Genomic DNA, 16,860 nt, shown 5'->3' on the forward strand with positions numbered 1-16,860 from the left:
AACAATGATACTACTACCAGAAAGGCTGCATGGAACAAAAAAGATGACAAAATTGTTGAAAGTAATAGGTTGTTATGTTACCGTTGTGGCAGTTCTAGTCATCTGGCCAATTTTCCACAGTACCCGGCAATTGGTAAAGAATGTTAAAAATTTAGAAAAGTGGGGCATTTTGCACGAGTGTGCAAAGAAGTTAAGAAGATTGATAATGACTGTAAAAACAAAGTGGCACGTGTCTGTGAGGAAAGAGGTGTTGTGTTGTCTGTCAAGAATGACTCTGTGAACAAAGAAAGGAATGTGGTAAAACAACCTAAAGGCATAGTTTTTATTGAGGGCCAGGAGCTGGAGCTTATGGCAGATCCTGGATCCTCTTGGACTATCATCACATGGGATTATTTTGCTCAGAAATGTAGTCATGTGTGGACTATGTCCAATTTAGCGTGTTCGGATATTGTAGCGGAAGGATTCAAGGCTACTGCTATTAACATCATTGGGTGTGTAAAAACTGAAATTTGTTTTAAGGATCGTTTTGCACAAATGAAATTGTATGTGGCTGAGAGAGGGGTTAATGTTTTGGGGTGGAGAGACCAGGCTGAGTTGGGAATAATTTTAAATCCTAGAGCTCGGGAACCCGTAATGTTGGTTGAGGAAAGTGATAAAGCCAAATGGATTGTCTCCAGATTTCCTAGTGTGTTTTCTGATACTCTTGGTAAACTCAAAGATTATACCCACAAGATTAGATTGAAAAGTAATGCTGGACCAGTAGTGCAGAAGTTAAGGAACGTTCCCATAGGGGTGCGTGAGGAATTGAAAAATATGTTGACAGAAATGGTGAAGGAAAAGATTATCGAGGAAACTGAGTCATCTGAATGGGTTTCACCTATTGTTTTAGCTAGGAAATCAGATAATTCTTTGAGATTATGTGTGGATTTGAGAGCATTGAATGCTAATATTATAGTCAATTGTCACCCATTACCCAACATAAATGAAGTGGTTAGTCTCCTGGAAGGAGCAAAGATTTTTTCCACACTAGATTTAAGGTCGGCATACCACCTAATTGAGCTCAAGGACGACTCCAGACATCTTACTGCTTTCATTACTCCACAAGGTTTGTTCCAATTCAAACGTATGCCTTTTGGCTTGGCCTCTACGGCATCAGTGTTTCAAAGGGCCATGTTTAACTTGTTCAAGGACATGGACAAGTGTGTGAAATGTTTTCAAGATAATGTTTTGGTTTATTCGAAGGATGAGGAGGAACACAAAAATCATCTTGTTAAAGTGTGCGAAATATTCAGTATGAGTGGATTGACTCTGAAATTTAAGAAATGCCATTTTTTTGCTAAATCCGTTAATTATCTGGGACATTCCGTCTCGGGTGAGGGAGTTGTTCCTAAACAATCCCTAGTCAAGGCCATTATTGATGCACCAGCTCCAGACTGTCGTGAAAAATTGTTGCCTTTTGCAGGATTGTGCGAATATTACAGCAAATTTATTGAAAACTTTGCTACAAAAATGGAACCTTTGAAGGAATTGACGAGAAATGGTGGGGAGTATGTGTGGTCTGGAAGGCAGGAGAATGCATTTGAGACCATCAAGAAGGAGACTGCTAGTGCACCTACGCTCAAACCATATAACGACCAGGCCCAGTGTGTAATAAAGGTGGATGCTAGCATGTATGGTGTAGGTGGTGTGTTATCCCAGAAGAGTGGCAAAGATATGTGGAATGTTGCTTTTGCTTCACGTACTTTAACCGATACGGAAAGAAGGTATGCAGTGATTGAAAAGGAATTACTAGCTTTTGTCTGGGCGATTGAGCATTTTCTGAACTATATTTGGGGTTCCCGGTTAATCCTTCAGACTGATCACAAAACTTTGTTGGGGATCCTTTCTCCAGGTGGAGGGTGGAATGCAACAGCCCGTATTGCAAGATTGGTCTCGAAGTTAAAAGAGTATTCCTTTTAGGTGGAGTATGTTCCTGGAAAAAGAAATTCAGTGGCTGATTGTCTGTCACGTCTTCCACAGGATGATTCTAATGTTTGGCAGGAGTACGAATATGGAGACTCTGACATTGTGTCTGTGGTGTCTGAATTTGTTTAGAAGAAATTAATGCCACTGAAGTGAAAGATTGGTTTGATAAAGATCAGGAAGATTTGACTTTACAAGAGGTGAGACAGTATTTGAGAGTTGGTTGGCCAAGGAAAGAATGTATCCTGGAAGAAGTGATGCCCTTCTTTAAAGTGAGAGATGATCTAGAAATTGAAAATGAGGGGGGGAAAAATGTGTTTCACCGGTAGGCATGCAAACAGTCGTTTTGAAGTTGGCACACGAAGGGCCTCCTGGGATGTCATCCATGAAAAGGCTTATACGTACTTCCTTTTGGTGGCCAGGAATGGACAAGATGGCTGAGAGAACGGTCAGGGAATGTGGACTATGTGTGAGTGCTGAGAAGATGTTGAGTACAACGCCAGCCCCATTGCGTCCTGTTCGTTGGCCTGAGTCTCCCTGGCAGAAACTGTGTTTCGATATTTCCGGTCAGTTTTTATTTCTGCCTCACGAGGCCCGAATAGCTTTGGTCTTAGTAGACTACCACTCCTAGTGGCCTGAAGTGAAATTGGTGCCCCATGTCACGACTACCGTTGTGATTGAGTTTTTCAAAGACGTTTTTGCCAAGTAAGGTTATCCCGAGACTTTAGTGTTAGACAATGGTGTTCAACTGGTGTTGAAGGAGATGCAGAATTTTCTCAAGTATTGCAATATTAAGCATGCTACAACTTCACTTTACGAACCACAAGAGAATGGACAGGTTGAGAGATTTAATCGGGTTTTGAAGGAGTGCATTTGTTGGGCACGTGGTTTTGGCGGGATGTGGAAGGAGAAAGTGAGAGAGAAATTGTGGTATTATCATATCATTCCCCACAGTACCACTGGTGTGAGACCGTTCAGGTTGTTGAGGGGTAGAGATCCTGTATCCAAACTATGTCCATGGTGGTTTAAAAAGAAACATAGCAAAGAGCATGAGAATGTTAATGAGGAGGTGATAAGGGATCACGTGAGACTGAAACAAAAGAAATGTAAGGAGGCATATGATAGAAAGTGGAGAGTGAAAGATCCCACGTTTGTGGTGGGAGATTGGGTTAGGGTAAGGAAGCCCGGGTTAAAGAAAGGTATGTCCAGGTTTGGTAAGGCAATGAAAGTGGTAAAAGTTTTTAGAAAAAAAGTTGTTACACAGGATGGGAAAGTTTGGAATGTCAGTAAACTGGCCAAGTGTGTTTTGGTGGGTGGGGAGACACAGGATGGCCGTTCCGTTGTTTCCCATGGACATATTGCTGTGTCGGGTCCCATTGTACACGGAAAGGGTGGTGAACTTGTGGTTGAGAACGCAAGTCAAGATGGTGCATGTACTGAAAGTGAGGAGTGTGAGATTCCTTCTGATGTTGATTGTAGGGAGAGTGATGTACAGAGTGGTATGGAAGAGAGTGGGAAGGAAGACTCCATAGCCTCACGAGTAAAACTTGAGGGTCGTTCCAGACAAATGTCGACCCGTTTGGTGGACTATGTGTAAACATGGAGAGGGCACTTTAATCTTATGTCACTGAATTTTTCTAAATGTTTTATTTGTTTCAATTTGTTTAACTGGGGGAAATGTGTTATATTTAGGATGCAGGGTTTCCTTTAAGGAACCTCGGGGACACTTGAATAGAATGTGTATGGATGAAAGGATTGTAGAAGGTTGATATTTGGGCAGTGGTTGAGTTTGACGGCGGACGCGAAGCTGGGTTCTTACAGAGTGGAATAAATCTTTTCTGAAATTCCCGGTTGTCTTTGAATTGGATTATACCACAATTTTGCACAGATCTTAGCGTCAACATTTAAAAGCAACAGGGGCCGATATGAGGGGCAGTGATTTGCTGGTTTACCTGGTTTCACTAGTGTCACCAGTAGGGCTTCACGCAAGGAGGTCGGCATATGCCAGTTGGTACCATTTCCTCATATAGAGTGGTGCGATGCAGGATACGTTGGTCCTAAAATGCCTAATAAAAGTCGACAGTAGGGACATCTGCGCCTGGAGCTTTGCCTGATAGTATGACCTTAAGGACTGCATAGATTTCCTCAGGCACAGGGGTGTCATGAGACGTTCCCTGTCTTCTCTGGCAAGCCTTTTCATCCCAACATGGGCAAGGTAGCCAGTTGTTGCAGTGTTGCCATGAGTATGTCGCGATTCCTATAAGGTAGTATAGTACCTACGAAACCGATCTGATCGGTGGTAAGCAAGGGGAGTCTCTGTTCATCTAGCACTTCTAAAATACCACTGTGATCGTGACAAGGGTGAGTCAATGCCACCAGTCTTGCTCCTTGAAGCTCACCTTCACCCTACGTGCGACCGACTGTATATTTCCCCAAATGATTCAACTCACTTTGCGCTATTTCCTCATATTCATCAAATTTAGTTCTGATAGTGCCCAGGTGACTCACTCTCCTGTCTCACAGTGGTGCCATTCCAGCTCCACTATTTCCTCCTCTTACTGTGATAAGCACCCCTGCAGTGACCTCAGAACCCCGGCATGTTTGGACAGCATGATATCTCATATGTATACCTTAAAGGTTTTCCATACCGTTGCAAAATTGGCCATTGAGCTGCCGTTTATGCTAAGAAATTCTCTGATTGCCTGTGCTAACTCTTCCTGAAAGGCCGCATCCTGAAAGGAATACGGGGGGGGGGGGGAAACTGCCATGTGAATGCAGGTGGCCATGGGGGTTATGTAATTCCAGGGCTTTTGAGGGCCATGTTAACTCAATTACCTCAGCTTCTTTTTATACCTTAAGCTTCTTAAAAAGATTTTTCCCTTTATCCCACTGAATCTACTGAAAACTGATATCAGTCCTCATCCTATCAAAAATCAAGTATTGCAATGCCTTATTGGTTAACATCCTGAAAAAGGCCTCAAAATTCAGATTCTTTAAATTGTAGGTGCTTGCCTACGCTTGGGCATTCCCAAGCATGAATCTGCATCCTCTGCGCTCACCCATCTCCACTGGCTCCATGCCAAGAATCGCAGATTTTAAGAACCAGTGTATCGCCTTTAGGGCACTCCACGGCACTGGCCCCGCCTACGTCAAGCAAAGTTTCCACAGTTACGCCTACCGAGATTGCTTCACTCTGCTGCAGCCTACAATCTTGTTGTCCCAAAATAAAATAAAAAAAACAAAGTGGGGTGGAATGAGCTTTGCGGGTGGCATATCTAGACTTTTGAGCTTCCTCCCCCTTGAACTGAAAAGAAAGACTGATTTGCTTTCTTTTAGGGGGGCAACAAAAAACTGGCTTATTAGTTTATAGCTCCTCTACCCATAGCCCCCTCCACTCCAGCAGTCTACCTTTTCAGAGCTTAGCACCTAGAGACCCCATGGGATTAGTGTGCTCTATAAGTCGCATTTACATTTAAATTTCATTTCATCTAATAGGACTGGTGAATGGTCTGAGTAACTGCGAGGCAGCGGCCCGCATCTCTAAACTCTGGAGACTCACCACCGGGATAGTATCCAAAATCTATTCAAGTGTGGGTATCATATACTGATGATTAGTGAGTATAATCTGGTGTCATGAGAGCCCTTTGTCGCAGGATATCAAGCAGTCCACTGCTATCAACAATCTCTGCTATGGTGCGTGCCACTGCCAATGGTCGCCGAGAAGTGGTCCCTTGGATCAATCCAGTTCTGGACAAAGTATGCAATTAAAATCGCCTCCCGAAGTTGAGGCAAATCACCCCATTGTGCCAATCTTGCATATAGTGCTCTATAAAATTGTGGATCATCATGATTAGGGCCATACACCCTTACCAGCAGTATTGCATGATCAACCTTGATACATTGCGCTATCACATATCTGCCCCCTGGATCAGAGCATAGTTCCTGCACCCTAACACCTGGGCCTCTGCTTGCCCAGATGATCATCCCCGGTCATGGGAAGTAAAACTGTCTGCACAGTATGTCCCTTGCACTCTCCTGAGCTTGAGCATGCCACTATCTATATATGTTTCCTGCAATATAGCAACATCAGCTGTGTGGCTATGGAGATACGCCACCACCTTGTACAACGTTCTGCAATCATTCAACCCCTTTACATTCCATGTTATACATAGAAGCCGCACTGTGCCCTCCCTGCCCGCCGCTGTTGCTGTTGTTTGCTCGTCCTCAACCACCATCGATCTATTCCACTCTGTCAAGCACGTGCTGCATTACAGTGGTCAGCAGACGCAGCCGGAGCCAATAGTATGCCAATGCAGAAAACAATTCCCTCCCCCTCACCCATGCCGTGAATCCCTCCCCCCCAACTTCCACAGCATTCAAATACCCCACTGAACCCTCCCTTTCCCAACCCAATAAACTCTTGAAATGAGGAATGTGTTACACACACACAGGGACAGATGTTACCAGACTCAATCTCTCAGGCTGTGCCATGTATCACCATCAGTGGGCCATAATACCAGACTTAGTGTGTGCAGCAACCTTTACATAGAGAGTTAGAAAATTACAATTACTCAATCAATCAGTGCTTGTAGAGCGCAACTACTCACCTGTTAGTGTCTCAGGGCACTTGGGGCGGGGTCTTGGGAGAGGGTAATGCGGGGAAGTAGCATATACCGGTGAGGTGTTTTTTTTAGAAAAGCCATGTCTTCAGTTCTTTCGTGAAGCTGAGGAGGGAGGTGGTTTATCTGATGTGGAGAGGATTGGTGTTCCAGGCGGTGGCTGTGAGGTAGGAAAAGGAGCATCCTCCTGTTCTGGTTTTCCTGATACGGGGTACTTCTGCGAGAGAGAGCTGGGCTGAGCGTAGGGCCCTGTGGGGTACGTAGAGGTTGAGTCGCTGGTTCAGGTATGCTGGTCCAGTGTTGGAGGGCTTAGTGTGCGCGAGTGAGGATCTTAAAGGTGATTCTATTTTCTATGGGAAGCCAGTGCAGTATACCCAGGTTTTGCAAGATGTGGCAATGTCGAGGTAGGTCGAGGATCAGTCTGGCGGCGGCGTTCTGGATGTTTTGTACCTTGCGGTGAGTTTCTTGGTGATTCAGATGTAGAGTGAGTTGCCGTAGTCCAGTCTGCTAGAGATCAGGGCATGTGTGACGGTCTTTCTATGTTCGAGGGGGGATCCACTTGAAGCTCTTGGGTTGGAGGGTGACTGAGCTGTTTTGCTGGTTTATGCTGAGGTTGGAGTCCAGGATGATTCTGAGGTTGCTGGCTTGGCTGGAGGGCAGGTTTACAAGGGCGGAGTCGTTCCACGCGATGGGTTGAGGGCCCATGATGAGTACTTCTGTCTTGTTAGTTTTGAGTTGAAGGCAGCTGTTTCTCTTCCAGTTGGCGACTGCTTCCATGCCTAGGTGGAAATTGTGTCTGGCTTTGTCAGGTTCGTTAGAGAGGGAGAGGATAAGTTGGGTGTCATCGGCGTAGGAGATGATGTTGATTCTGTAGCTTCTGACGAGGGTGGCTAGCGGGGCCATGTAAACATTAAACAACGTGGGGCTGAGGGAGGATCCCTGGGGCACTCCACAGGTGGTGGGTGTGGGGTCTGCGAGGAAGGGGGGCGAGTCTTACTCGTTGAGTTTGCCGGTGAGGAAGGATTGGATCTACTCGAGGGCCTTGTCTCTGATGCCTGCTTGGTGGAGTCTTATCATCAGGGTGTGATGGGAGACTGTGTCAAAGGCCACCAAGAGGTTCCGTAGGATGAGTGCTGCAGTCTCTCTCTTGTCCAGCAGGGAGCGGATGTCATCGGTTACAGCCAGGAGGGCTGTTTCGGTGCTATAGTTTTGCCTGAATCCGGATTGGGAGATGTCGAGGATGTTGTGGACTTCTATAAATGTGCGAGTAGGTAGTTGACTGCTGTTTCGATTTTCTTTCGCAGGAAATGGGAGTATGGAGATGGGTCTGAAGTTTTTGAGGTCGGTGGGGTCTGTTGAGGGCATCTTGCGGAGGTGGTTGATCTCGGAGTGTTTCCAGTTGCCGGGGAAGATGGCGGCAGCTAGTGAGCAGTTGATGGTGAGGCGGAGCTTGGGGGCGATGGTGTCTGCGGCTCTGTTGAAAATGTGGGGGCATGTGTCCATGGGGGCCCTGGAGTGTATGGATCTCATTGTTCTCTGCGTATCTTCGGTGGTAAGGGGGTGTGGGGGTCCAGGTGGTGACTGTTGGTGTGTTGGTGTCGGGTTTTGGTAGAGGGATTCTGTGCGTCCTTGCTGAAACTGTTGTAGATAGTCTTGATTTTGTGATGGACGTAGGTGTTGAGTTTGTTTTAGAGGTAGTGTGAGGGTGGGATGCCAGTTGTTTCACTGTTGGGTTGGGAGAATTCCTTGACGATGCTGAAGACTTTCTTGCTGTTGTGTGCGTGTGAGGAGATTCTGTCTTGTATAGCTTTCATTCTGGTGTTTCTGATGAGTTGGTGGTGTGCAGTGGTGGCAGCTCAGAAGTTGTTAGGCCTTCTGTGGATGTGGTGTTTCTCCAGATTTCTTCGAGGTGGCGACAAGTGCGTCTAGATTCTCGGAGTTCGGGGGTGAACCCGCTGGCTTTCTTTGCATCTTTTTGAGGGGGTCTATTGTGTTGGCGCAGTTGGTGATCCATTTGTGGAAGGTACGTGTCGCGGTGTTTGGGTCGTCACTGTGTATGATGGTGGGGGTGACGAGGGCGGCGGTGAGCTGATCATCAGTTATTCTTGTCCAGTTTCTATGTGATGGTTGGTGTTGGGGGTCTGATGACGGTGGGTGTGTTGAAGGTGAAATGGATGCATTGGTGGTCTGTCCATGGGAGTTCTGTGGTGTGACTGAAGGTAGCCGAGGTTCCTGTGGTGAAGATGGGATCAAGGGTGTGTCCTGCTGGGTGTGTTGGCTCTGTCACGATCTGTCAGAGTCCTATCTTGTGGAGGTTGTCTAGGAGTTGGGGTCTTGTAGACTTTCGAGGCGGAAGTTGAGGTCTCCCATTAGGGTGTAGTTGGTGGCTGTGATGGCTTGTGCGGAGATGTAGTCTGTGATGGAGTCGGCGAAGAGTGTACGTGGTCCGGGAGAGGGCGGTAGATGAGGGTTCCTCTGATGGTGGATGTCGGGCTGGTGTGGAGTTTGAAGTGGAGGTGTTCCATCAGATTTAGGGCTTCTTCTGAGTCTTCGGAGTGTGTGTACAGGCGGAGGTTGGAACTTCTGAATGATGGCGATTCCAACCCCCCCCCCCCCACCCTCCACCCCAAGGACGGCTGGCTGGGGCGGACTTTCCGGGTGATCTTGTATACATTGGGGCATGGAGATGGGGGATGTACGGGTCTGAGGTGGTGTTTGTCCAGGTCTCGGTTAGGAACGCGACGTCCGGGGTTGTGCTGTCAAGGAGGTCCCAGATTTTGGTAGCGTGTTTATGGAGGGAGCTGACATTGAGGAGAATGCACTTCAGAGTTTTCAGGGTCAGAGTGTTGTTGCGGGTGGGTTGTGCTCAGTCCAAGGTCTTGGTGGTGGTGTAAGTTTGGCGGCAGCTGAAAGGACTGTGGGTGTAGGCTGGTGATGCTTGTTTGCAGTTGTTGTTGTTGTTGCATCCTGGGTTGAGTGCGATGAGTGCTGCTGATCTGTAGAGGTGGAGGGTGGCAGGACCAGGGATCCTGGCGCTGGTCGTGTTTAGGTCATGGATGGGCACAGATGGGCTTGCCTTTGGTGTGCCTTTGGCGCGCCCGCCATTAAGCAGGGAGGGGGGGAGGGAACAACTGGGAGGCGGAAGTGGGAAAACGCGTAAAAAGGGGGGTGAGGCTGCGGAATCAGCAGCGGCGGGAAGAGGGAACAAGAAAGAAGAAGTGGCAGGGGCAGCATCAGCGGGAAGTGAGAACGAGAGAGAGGAAGGGGGCAGGCCGCAGAGGGAACACCAGCGGGGCGAGAAGAGGGAACAAGAAAGAAGAAGGGGCAGGGGCAGCATCAGCGGGAAGTGGGAACGAGAGAGAGGAAGGGGGCAGGCCGCAGAGGGAACACCAGCGGGGCGAGAGAGAGGGGGGAGAGCAAGAGAGATGAGAGAAAGAGTGGAGTGAGGGGAAAAACAAGGAAAAGAGGGAGAAAGTGCGGAATGCGAAAGGCAGAAAAGAAACGGCACACAAAAGAATAAAATCGAGGAGAAAAGAGGCAGCAGGCAGCCTGGCAGAAGAGCAGAGCTCTCCCACTAGACACCAGGGATGAGGCGTAGGCAGAAGCCTGCGGGTGGAGGAGAGCCTCGACTACTGACAGAGGTCAGAGTTCAGGGAACAGAAGGGCTTCACTTGGTGGTGGAGCTATGCAGTGGCAGCCACCCCCTTACACATTAGTATTGTCTATATGGACGCCACATTAGTATAGTCTATATGGACGCCAGCCAGTTACTCAACCTCAGTGGGAGCGTGGGACCCCTTTTACCACTCTCCGTCAACACCTCCATCAGCTAGTTCATGCCCAAGTCTCAGCCGCTTAGCCCACTACTGGCTGTCAGGAGAAGGCGACACTGCCGTTTCAGTCCTAGGAGAGTGCCCCATAGGAGCACCGGATCCCATCTACAAATGTCAATTTTAGAAAGCCCCCGGAAAGCTGCCAGACGGACTAGCCTGACTGAAGGCCTACTCCTCCATCTCTAGGGTGCCATCCGTGTCCCCAGTGCCAGATTTAGGGGGGTGGCGCTGTCTTTCCACAGCCTCCCTGCACTTGAGATGCTGCTGTAGCTGCTTGGGATCTGTGACGGATGATCATTGATTTGCCATCAATCAAAACCTGCAGTCTAACTGGGTACAGCATACTGTAGTCTAGCTGGAGATCCTTTAGTTGTTTTGTAAGTGGAATAAACAGCACTTTTTGTGTAAAGTCTGGATATAGAAACACTGTGGAGCTCTCATGGCGGAGCTCTCAGTTATCGGGCCGTGCATAGCGCTGCATCGCAATCCCTATAATTCAACAGTCTGGCTATGATGGGGCACAGTGTGGCCCCTGGGATTGGATGCGGCGCAAGAGAGCTTGTACACGTTCTACTATGAAGACCTATGAAAAGGTCTCTTGTCCCAGTAAATCTTTTAGGCGCTGTTCAATGTACCACTCCATGTGATCTATATTGGTAGACTGCAACGGCCACTATCCTCAGGTTGTTTGTTTGTGAGCAGGCTTCGACGTCTTCCGTATTTGCTTTCAGCATTTAGAGTAACCTGTCCATTTGTTTTTACGAAGTAGACATAGTAACTTGCTTTTCTTCAGTTTCCGAGACTCACCACATTCTGCATGTTTATTCAGCCGCTCGTACATAAGATCCATTCTGATAGTCAAGGCTCCAATTTAGCCGTCTCAGATTGTGAGGCTGTGCTGCACAGTTGTCAAAATTTGTTTAAGATAAGTCTTGATTTCTGTGTCGGGTGCCTGCCTGCCACTACTGTGCTTTCCTTCCTAGGCTTGGAGGCATTCCTAAAATAAAACTCCAGCTTGGGCTGCGATCTGTCCACCTTACCCATATTGTTAGCAGGCAGGGCTGGTTTCCCACTCCAGTACCAGCTCCTGCCTGTCAATTTCACAGACATTTAACACAGCAGGGTACAACTAGGGGGGCACCACCACTTTGCATCTAGGCCGTTGAGGACCACAGGCAGTGTGCAGGGGCAAAATTGTTCGTCCAGCTCGCCCAAGTACCAGCACGCTATTCAGCAGATCCCGCCGATTTAGGAGGTGGGAAATATTCTCCTGGTTGGCTCCAATCTGGTCTATCCACATCAGGCCGCCTGCATGACCGAATAGGACTCCATTCCTGCGCAACAGGATCCGCCAGGCAAGTACTCCTCCCCACGACGAGTTAATGGTTCCCGCAGCAGTCACCTTTGTATCCCCTGTATATAACTGCCTGTGTTCTGAAGTGTTTAGCTTCCCCCGCCTCTGAGGGATTCACATTAAGTACCCACAGACCATCAGTCTTAATGTAGTTCAGAAACATGATGGTGGTGCTAAGTTAATAGCCCCCCCTCTTGGCGGGGAGGGGGTAGTGCTCCATGCATTTAGATCCCTTTGTGATTCCACTGCTGAATACTACTGCACACTTTAATGGATGTAGGGCCAGAGAGGAGAGAGCCTCGCAGTGGTTACTATCGACCTCAGGCCCTGCTCTTGCCCAAGGCGCTCACTCACCCGTTTAATCCACCACTGCTCTCTCGTCGAGGTTGGGGGGTTTGGGAGTGGGAGGGGCTGAGGTGATGTGTCACTGCCCTGATAGGGCCTGAGGGCCTAGTGTGAGTTTCCCGGGCACAGCAGATCCCGCCGTCACAACTTGCCTCAGCCATGCAATTGCTGGCGGTCGTACGTGCCAACTGTGACACCAAGTTGTGCTTCCAGAGCCGAATTCCAAATCAACCAGTCAGGTTGACGGGTGCTGGGGGCGCGGACAGACCCACTACACCGCAGTGCTCAGAGCAGGGAAAACGTGGGGAGTGGAGTCCCTCTATCCACAGTCTGGAGAGGGAGGCAACACACCCACAGCACTCCTCCTGGCACTACCACCAGACACCAGGTAGGCCCTGGGGTGCCATTCACGATCTGCTCGCGGCTCCAGGACCGCAGTTCGTCAAGATCGTAGCAGCAGGGTCAGCACAATTATGCCAAGTGGGAGATGATTTCTGCATCACCATTATGACCGATATGTAAAACAGCACGGGGAGCTAACCTTGGCTGCAAGCATCTTTGAGCTCGGCAAGCTGCACCCCCCCCGCCATCTTTTTTTGTGTAAGTTCTCCCACTGTCATCCCACTCGAGTCATCAGGTATAGGAATAACAATGTCAAAACCCTTTGCTAATACGTCCATCTTTCTCTTGGTGCTCCTTTAATTCACCTTCAGAGTTGGCCAAAGTTATACAAGCGAACAAAATATCAAACAACAAAGTGGATGCAGTTGCTGTGACGTCTGTTACGCAGCAACAGCAACATGCTCCCACTCTTGCAGATGGAGTGCACCATATACTGTACGAAAACATGCTAAGTGAAATTTGAACTAACAAGAAAGGTTGCTGGGCAGCAATGCTCATTGAGCTGGACCCCCAAGATACCGTACCCCTGTGAAAAGTTTGCAGAGCTAACATGAACATGGAGAATGTACCACCTTTATGCCTAACACACTGTATATGATTGGGTAGATGATGTTTGAAATTGCATTGGGGAAACTGAGGGAGTCTTTGGGGATGGGGTACTTAGACTGTTATAGTAATTCTACACAACATTATGAAGTGTTATTGCAGTATATGCCCGTATCGTTATGTTTATTGTACAAATGCCTATTAAAGATTATTAAAAAACAAAAACAAAAAGTTTCTGGCTTGAGAGATGGATCCTTGCAAAACACAAATGCTTACCAGACCACCCCAAAGGAAGTGAAACAGCAAGAATGAATGCACTGATTTGAGGAATCGTTATAATACACTTCAGGGACCAAGATGTGGTGCTCATGGATGAAAGAGAAAAGTGTGAAATTCCTTTATGACACCCAACATAATCAGCAAAGCAGCCTGGAGCAAAACAGTGACTGCCCTCTTCTTGCTTTTTATTGTTCTACATAAGCTTAAAATATCATCAAGCGCGTGCTTCCAAAAGTTAAGAATGTATCTAAATGTGTATGCATCTGAATATGTATAAACCACTGCTTCACAGAAGTCAGATTTTAATCAACTATAAAGAAAACACATTTACCTTTGCATTACGAATGCTTGAGGGCTGGCAAAACACTTCTTATCTTTAAAGATGAGAAATTATAAAGCGTGCAAGAATTATAACAACCGGAAAAGGAAAAACAATGGTATACTTACTGTGCTCTGCTTTACTCGCTCGTGAGGGCAGTTGAAAAGGAAAGTGCCGAACAGAGAGATTCGAGTGCTGTCATACAGCACTGTCAAGTAAGTTTCAGTGAATTGAAAAGCGGCAGGGTATTGATCCAACAGTTGCCATATGCAGTCTAAGAACAGTACAAATAGAGGAGACTGTAGGGAAAAAAAGAAAGTTACCACACATTAACTAGTTCACAAGTATAATGTTCTCATCAATCTTTGAAAAGCCGACTACACAGAGGGGAAATCTGTAAAAGCAATACTACTATAATAGTTTGAACTAATGTTAATCATTCACACTCGTACCTTAATCAGTCACTGTAGACAACTATACTTCGTGGGGCTCCACCTTTGAAGGCAATAATACACTTGTTACCTAAAAACTATGTACTGCATTTTCTTCCGAGCCTCAGCATTTCCTATTTTACAGATTACGGAGTGCAGTCATCCTCGTGTTTCCACAAACACTGACATCTATGGCTTAATAATGATTAAGTGGTCTGAGCATTACGTCCGTCGCATTACTCAATTGCAGCAGACTACACTAAAGTCGCTTTAGATCAGTGTTATTACTGTTACTAGTCAGAGTACTGTAAAATCCAAACAACTGAAAATAAAATTATTTATTGCACAACAATATGACAGCTATGGAAAGAATAAGCCATGTATATTCCAAGGCATTGTGAAGTCCTACTGTAGGAGGCTGGACTGGCTTGTAGTGAGTACCAAGGGGTACTTACACCTTGCACCAGGCCCAGGTATCCCTTATTAGTGTAGAGGGGTGTCTAGCAGCTTAGGCTGATAGAAAAGGTAGCTTAGCAGAGCAGCTTAGGCTGAACTAGGAGACGAGTGAAGCTCCTACAGTACCACTAGTGTCATATGCACAATATCATAAGAAAACACAATACACAGATATACTAAAAATAAAGGTACTTTATTTTTATGACAATATGCCAAAAGTATCTCAGTGAGTACCCTCAGTATGAGGATAGCAAATATACACAAGATATATGTACACAATACCAAAATATGCAGTAATAGCAATAGAGAACAGTGCAAACAATGTATAGTCACAAAAGAATGCAATGGGGGCACATAGGGATAGGGGCAACACAAACCATATACTCTAGAAGTGGAATGCAAACCACAAATGGACCCCAAACCTATATGACCTTGTAGAGGGTCGCTGGGACTGTAAGAAAACAGTGAGGGTTAGAAAAATAGCCCACCCCAAGACCCTGAAAAGTGGGTGCCAAGTGCACCTAAGTTCCCCAAAGAGCACAGAAGTCGTGATAGGGGAATTCTGCAGGAAAGACCAACACCAGCAATGCAACAACGATGGATTTCCAGACGAGGGTACCTGTAGAACAAGGGGACCAAGTCCAAAAGTCACGATCAAGTCGGGAGTGGGCAGATGCTCAGGAAATGCCAGCTGTGGATGCAAAGAAGCTGCCACCGGATGGTAGAAGCTGAGGATTCTGCACGAACGACAAGGGCTAGAAACTTCCCCTATGGAGGATGGATGTCCCACGTCGTGAAGAGTCGAGCAGAAGTGTTTTCCCGCAGAAAGACCGCAAAAAAGCCTTGCTAGCTGCAAGGGTCGCGGTTAGGGTTTTTGGATGCTGCTGTGGCCCAGGAGGGACCAGGATGTCACCAATTGCGTGAGGGGACAGAGGGGGCGTCAAGCAAGACAAAGAGCCCACTCAGAAGCAAGCAGCACCCGCAGAAGTGCCGGAACAGGCTCTACGAAGTGGAGTGAATCGGTGCTCACCCGAAGTTGCACAAGAGAGTCCCACGCCGCCGGAGGACAACTCAGGAGGTCGTGCAATGCAGGTTAGAGTGCCAGGGACCCAGGCGTGGCTGTGCACGAAGGAAATCCTCGGTGAGTGCACAGGAGCCGGAGTAGCTGCAAAACACGTGGTTCCCAGCAATGCAGTCTGGCGTGGGGAGGCAAGGACTTACCTCCACCAAACTTGGACTGAAGAGTCACTGGACTGTGGGAGTCACTTGGACAGAGTTGCTGAGTTCAAGGGACCTCGCTCGTCATGCTGAGAGGAGACCCAGAGGACCGGTGATGCAGTTCTTTGGTGCCTGCGGTTGCAGGGGGAAGATTCCGTCGACCCACGGGAGATTTCTTTGGAGCTTCTAGTGCAGAGAGGAGGGAGACTACCCCCACAGCACGCACCACCAGGAAAACAGTCGAGAAGGCGGCAGGATCAGCGTTACAGTGTCGCAGTAGTCATCTTTGCTACTTTGTTGCAGTTTTGCAGGCTTCCAGCGCGGTCAGCAGTCGATTCCTTGGCAGAAGGTGAAGAGAGAGATGCAGAGGAACTCTGATGAGCTCTTGCATTCGTTATCTAAGGAATTCCCCAAAGCAGAGACCCTAAATAGCCAGAAAAGGAGGTTTGGCTACCTAGGTGAGAGGATAGGCTAGCAACACCTGAAGGAGCCTATCAGAAGGAGTCTCTGACGTCACCTGCTGGCACTGGCCACTCAGAGCAGTCCAGTGTGCCAGCAGCACCTCTGTTTCCAAGATGGCAGAGGTCTGGAGCACACTGGAGGAGCTCTGGGCACCTCCCAGGGGAGGTGCAGGTCAGGGTAGTGGTCACTCCCCTTTCCTTTGTCCAGTTTCGCGCCAGAGCAGGGCTGAGGGATCCCTGAACCGGTGTAGACTGGCTTATGCAGAGATGGGCACCATCTGTGCCCATCAAAGCATTTCCAGAGGCTGGGGGAGGCTACTCCTCCCCAGCCCTGACACCTTATTCCAAAGGGAGAGGGTGTAACACCCTCTCTCTGAGGAAGTCCTTTGTTCTGCCTTCCTGGGCCAGGCCTGGGGGGCAGAAACCTGTCTGAGGGGTTGGCAGCAGCAGCAGCTGCAGTGAAACCCCAGGAAAGGCAGTTTGGCAGTACCCGGGTTCTGTGCTAGAGACCCGGGGGATCATGGGATTGTCTCACCAATGCCAGGATGGCATTGGGGGGGGGCAATTCCATGATCTTAGACATGTTACATGGCCATATTCGGAGTTACCATTGTGAAGCTATACATAGGTAGTGA

General features: G+C 47.9%; 1 protein-coding gene across 1 annotated transcript in view; it reads right to left on the reverse strand.

Annotated features, from left to right (window-relative positions):
* MTMR10 (myotubularin related protein 10) overlaps positions 1-16,860 on the reverse strand; it is a 300,662-nt gene that overhangs the window by 87,734 nt on the left and 196,068 nt on the right. Inside the window, exon 14 of the mRNA XM_069222394.1 lies at positions 13,788-13,958. Within this exon, the coding sequence (XP_069078495.1) occupies positions 13,788-13,958 (171 nt within the window). The remainder of the gene's footprint in view (positions 1-13,787; positions 13,959-16,860) is intronic.

The sequence above is a fragment of the Pleurodeles waltl genome, chromosome 3_1 (genome assembly GCF_031143425.1).
Source record: "Pleurodeles waltl isolate 20211129_DDA chromosome 3_1, aPleWal1.hap1.20221129, whole genome shotgun sequence".
Taxonomy (NCBI): domain Eukaryota; kingdom Metazoa; phylum Chordata; class Amphibia; order Caudata; family Salamandridae; genus Pleurodeles; species Pleurodeles waltl.